Raw genomic sequence first — 5,213 nt, forward strand, 5'->3', positions numbered from 1 at the left:
ATTTCTTGGGAAAATCTGATTTGAATCAAGCGCGCTTGCATGAGCCGACCTTGAACCTTCATGCGCAGGCGTGATTTTTTCCCGCCTGTCGGTACAGTCAGTTATTGGCCAGCAGCATTGGCGTGAGGTAGTGTGTCGTGCTCTCGGCAGTTTTTCATTGCAAGGAAAATGACGGAACAACTGGAGCAGCGCTAATGAGTCAAATTTTGTTTCAGGTCTATTTCTGATATCTTTACTTAGTAAGATGGCTACTAGAGGATGTAAAAATTCTCCAGATACATTTTGCTATGTGTGTGGATATTATATTGGAAAAAAACAAGTATTACATAAAATTGTGAAAGGTGCCAAATTGTTGATAGCGTACAGACTCTATTTCGGAATGCCCATGGGTGATCAGGACAAGCCATGGGCCCCTCATGTTATATGTGGAAGCTGCCGTTCTACTCTAGAAGGATGGCTAAGAGGTACAGGAAGAGCAATGCCTTTTGCCATTCCTAGAGTATGGAGAGAACCGAAGAACCATCACGATGACTTTTTTTTTTTTTTTTGCACGGTTGATGTGACAAAGTACAGAAAAGTGAAAGGAAGACAAGCTCTTCATTATCCAGACATACCATCATCTAGAGCACCTGTCCCACATGATGACTGCTTACCAGTACCACAGCCACCAGAAAATGTAAGTATTGTTATCATATTCTCCAGAAAGTTTTCATTTAATTAATTTGAGTATTTACTCTGCATTAATTTTCCTAAGTACTAATTTTATTCAAGTCTTTGTTGAAGTTGCTATATGTGCTTATTTCTTTCTTTCCAGGTAGATGATGGAATGGATATTTCATTTGAAGGGTCAGCAAGTAGCAACAACCAAGAAATGGAAGAAGTTTTCGTACAAAGAATGACTTTGGAGCCTCATTTTCCAAATCAGAGTGAACTAGATGATTTAATTAGGGACTTAGGTCTTACTAAGTCAGGAGCTGAACTTCTTTCATCAAGGTTGAAGGAATGGAATCTACTAAGACAAGACTGCAGGATAACTGGGTACCGGAAACGACATGAAGAATTTAAAAATTTACTATGACATTAATGATGATCTGTGTTATTGTAAGGATGTAACTGGTTTGTTTACTGCTCTTGGACTCAAGCATGATCCTACACATTGGCAGCTGTTTATTGATAGCTCAACACGAAGTCTCAAAGCAGTATTACTCCACAATGGAAACAAATATCCATCTTTGCCTCTTGCACACTCAGTACAAAAGAAAGAAAAATATGAAGATGCCAGACAGCTTCTTAATAAAATAAATTATGATGAATTCAAATGGAATGTTTGTGGGGATTTCAAGATGCTCGCATTTTTGCTTGGTTTGCAAGGGGGATACACAAAGTATTCATGTTTCCTTTGCTTATGGGACAGCAGAGCTGATGATGATCATTTTAACCCTGGATAGGTACAATGGGTCGTTTGCGACCCCGAGCGTCAAAAAAAAAACAGGTTTTTCTCACGTGACTCACCCCCGTGACTGGATTTGTGGGTGATCGACCTGCAGGAGGTGTCTCCCCTACACGCTCTAGTAGTGTCCAGATGTGCATTGCTGTAGCTGTACTCCTTCCCCGATTTCTGAGACGCGTCGGGGTCGTTCGCGACCGAGTTTACCCTTCTAAGGTAGTTTGCATAATTATCAAAGTTATTACGTATTATGAAATTGTCGTAGAATGGTGCAACTTGTATAGGTTATCAGTTGTGGAAAGTCTTGGTGAATTGTTTGGCTACCATGTGCATGATTTTTTTTTTAGTTAAAATGTCGTTCATCACCACGAGGACCATTTTACCGCGAGTGCCCCTTTTTCATTTTTTTTCATTTTTTTGCCAAGTCATTTTTCCGTAAGATATTGCCAAATAGGGTCGTAAAACTTTTGCTTGTTTAGTGTTGGAAAGTGTGTCTAGATGATCTGGCTACCCATGCATGACTTTGTTTTTGTCAGATACGACGTAGTTATTGGTATATTGGGTATTTAACTGCGGTTACCAATTTCTGTTTTTTTTTCAATATTTGTAAAAATTTACTACGTAGTAAGGAATTGCCGTATATTATTGATTTTTTTTCATGTTTATGTGTTAGAAAGTGTGCCTTGATTGTTGGGCTAACACGTGCATGTCTTTTTTTTTTATCTGAGATGCCGTATATTAGAATGTTGGGCATTTTTCCGCGAGTGCCCCTTTTTATTTGTTTTGCATTTTTTTGCTTAGTCATGTTACCGTAAGGAATTGGCAAGTAGTGTCGCAAAACTTATATTTTTATAGTGTTGGAAAGTTTTTCTAGATGATCTGGCTACCCATGCCTATTTTTTTTAGCCAGATATGGCGTATATATAAGTATGTGTTCGATTTTCCTGTGATTGCCATTTTTTCGTTTTTTCCCATTTCTTTCAAAATTACTACGTACTAAGGAACTATCACAAAGTAATATTTCATTTATATGTTTATTTGTCGGAAAATGTGCCTTGATGGTTTGCCTAGCACGTGGCTGAAATTTTTTTTTTCTGAAATGCCGTATATTAGAATGGCCATTTTTCCACGAGTGCCCCTTTTTATTTGTTTTGCATTTTTTTGCTTAGTCCTGTTACCGTAAGGAATTGGCAAGTAGTGTCGCAAAACTTATAATTTTATAGTGTTGGAAAGTGTTTCTAGATGATCTGGCTACCCATGCCTATCTTCTTTTTTTAGCCAGATATGGCGTATATATAGGTATGTGTTCGATTTTCCTGTGATTGCCATTTTTTCGTTTTTTCCCATTTCTTTCAAAATTACTACGTACTAAGGAACTATCACAGAGTAATTATTCATTTAGATGTTTATTTGTCGGAAAATGTGCCTTGATGGTTTGCCTAGCACGTGGCTGAATTTTTTTTTTCTGAAATGCCGTATATTAGAATCTTAGCCATTTTTCCGCGAGTGCCCCTTTTTATTTGTTTTTTCATTTTTCTGCTTAGTCATGTTACCGTAAGGAATTGGCAAGTAGTGTCGCAAAGCTTATATTTTTATAGTGTTGGAAAGTGTTTCTAGATGATCTGGCTACCCATGCCTATCTTTTTTTTTAGCCAGATATGGCGTATATATAGGTATGTGTTCGATTTTCCGGTGATTGCCATTTTTTCGTTTTTTCCCAATTCTTTCAAAATTACTACGTACTAAGTAACTATCACAGAGTAATGATTCCTCTAGATGTTTATTTGTCGGAAAATTTTGTTTACTTTTTTTTTTTGATTGAATATCATCAATTTTTTTTAGCTAAAATATTATATTGTTTTAAATTTTTTTTTTCGATTTTATTTCCCTTCAAAAAAATTTTTTTGGGTCAGAATTTTAATTTTATAGTCGTAAAATAATCAATTATCCAGCAACCCACCATACAATTTTTATGCATATCCAATAATAATTAGATTAGTAAATAACAAATAACACCTTGAAATTGACATACCCTTCCTACATTTCAAGTGGCAGATTAGGGAGTCTGAGTCAGTGTGGTTGGCGGCCCTTTTGTGGACATATCCGAAGCGTAAGCTGCCCTATCTATATATATTCTTGTTTCCTATAGAATTTGTGATATTTTGGTATATTTTTACCTGCATAAATATCATATTATATATTAAATATATGTATTTTTTTACGAAATTTCTAAGTACTCAAAAAATTACCTTTAGATATGGCCCCTAATATAAATGTAATTTACAAAATAATGAAGATTTGTTTACATATTTCTATTTTAGGATAACATATGTTTATTCCCTAAAAAAATTAGCCACTTCCTATTTCATTTGGGTACCCAAAAAATTCATGAAATTTGGACAAATTTTTTTGGCCAAAAAAAGTTACCCTTTTTTCTCATTTCAGATCTTCACCTCCATGGGTCTGACTTCATCCAAAATACATCAAGATGTGTCCTAAACATTCAAGAATCAATTCCTAAAAGGAATTGTGTATATATGTATAAACTTTTTTTTTTATGAATTTTTATGTCAGGTCTTTTTTTTCTACTTAATTTTTTAAAATATTCATAATAAATAGTTTTTCTGCAGATGAGTAGTATTTGTCTTTACAGTTGTTTTAAGCATTCATTGAAGTTTTTTTTGGCAAAAGAAAAAAGGAGGTTACTGCAAAAACTGATTTTTCAAGAATTTTTTTTGGCGTCGGGGTCGTTCGCGTCCGAGTATACCCTTAAAGGGGTGTCCGAGGAGCGTACCTATCCAGGGTTAAGAAAGTTCATTGGCCCCCACGAATGGAACTGCAGCCGGGAATGTTAAATGTTCACAGAGAGCCCCTAGTAGATTCCAACAAAGTTTTATTGCCCCCACTTCACATTAAACTAGGATTGATTAAACAGTTTGTGAAAGCCTTGGATTTTGGAGGAGAAGCTTTTTAGGAAATTCGCCTTATGTTTCCAAAACTATCTGAGGCTAAGATAAAGGGTGGTATATTCGTTGGACCCCATGTAAACACAATGTTGAAGTCGGAGAAACTGGAAAGAGCGATGACAAAAATTGAAAAAGAAGCCTGGTGTGCATTTCGTGATGTAGTCCATGGATTCCTAGGAAATAACAAAGATCCTAATTACAAACAACTGGTAGCAAAACTTATTGAGAACTTCAGGAAGCTTGGTTGTCGTATGTCCTTGAAAATTAATTTTTTGCATTCTCACCTTGATTTCTTCCCAGAAAATTTAGGTGATGTCAGTGAAGAGCAGGGTGAAAGATTTCACCAGGACATAGCAACTATGGAAAGAAGATATCAAGGACGATGGAATACTGCTATGATGGGAGATTACATATGGTCTCTAGTGAGAGAAGATGAAAATATGCACTCTAGAAAATCTCGATCGTCCAAGCACTTCTGATAAAAAAAGAGGAGTTATCAAAGTATTTACAATGCAGAGCTGTATAATGTCTTTTGTTCTAATATTGTACTGCCTATATAATTTTCAATATATGAAAAAAATAATAAATGTTCTTTAATTATCCTTAAAAGAGGGAAAGAGAAATTGCATACATAACAAGAAAATATTGAATTTAGGATAAGTTAAAAACTATCGATGTTACAGCAAAACTAATGTGATTTTTAAGTTCAGTAGCAAAAAATACATATATAAACATCAAAAAATACATATAAACAAAACATGTGTTACATGGTGAATTATTTATAACGATCACATTGACCT

The 5,213-nt window shown here is 35.1% G+C and overlaps 1 protein-coding gene across 1 annotated transcript; it reads left to right on the forward strand.

Moving 5' to 3' along the window:
* Positions 1-379: 379 nt before the first annotated feature.
* On the forward strand, positions 380-4,892 carry LOC137643566 (uncharacterized). The gene is made up of 3 exons (XM_068376299.1): positions 380-676; positions 815-912; positions 4,784-4,892. The coding sequence occupies exons 1-3, from the start codon at positions 380-382 to the stop codon at positions 4,890-4,892; spliced, it is 504 nt and encodes a 167-aa protein (XP_068232400.1).
* Positions 4,893-5,213: the final 321 nt, after the last annotated feature.

The sequence above is a fragment of the Palaemon carinicauda genome, chromosome 7, assembly GCF_036898095.1.
Source record: "Palaemon carinicauda isolate YSFRI2023 chromosome 7, ASM3689809v2, whole genome shotgun sequence".
Classification (NCBI taxonomy): Eukaryota; Metazoa; Arthropoda; class Malacostraca; order Decapoda; family Palaemonidae; genus Palaemon; species Palaemon carinicauda.

Excerpts from the sequence above, each read along its gene's own strand:
- LOC137643566 (XM_068376299.1), top strand. The coding sequence starts at position 380 with ATGCCCATGGGTGATCAGGACAAGCCATGGGCCCCTCATGTTATATGT. Across the intron at positions 677-814 it reads TACCACAGCCACCAGAAAAT|GTAGATGATGGAATGGATAT; the intron begins GTAAGTATTGTT and ends CTTTCTTTCCAG. Across the intron at positions 913-4,783 it reads AGAATGACTTTGGAGCCTCA|ATATCAAGGACGATGGAATA; the intron begins TTTTCCAAATCA and ends TATGGAAAGAAG.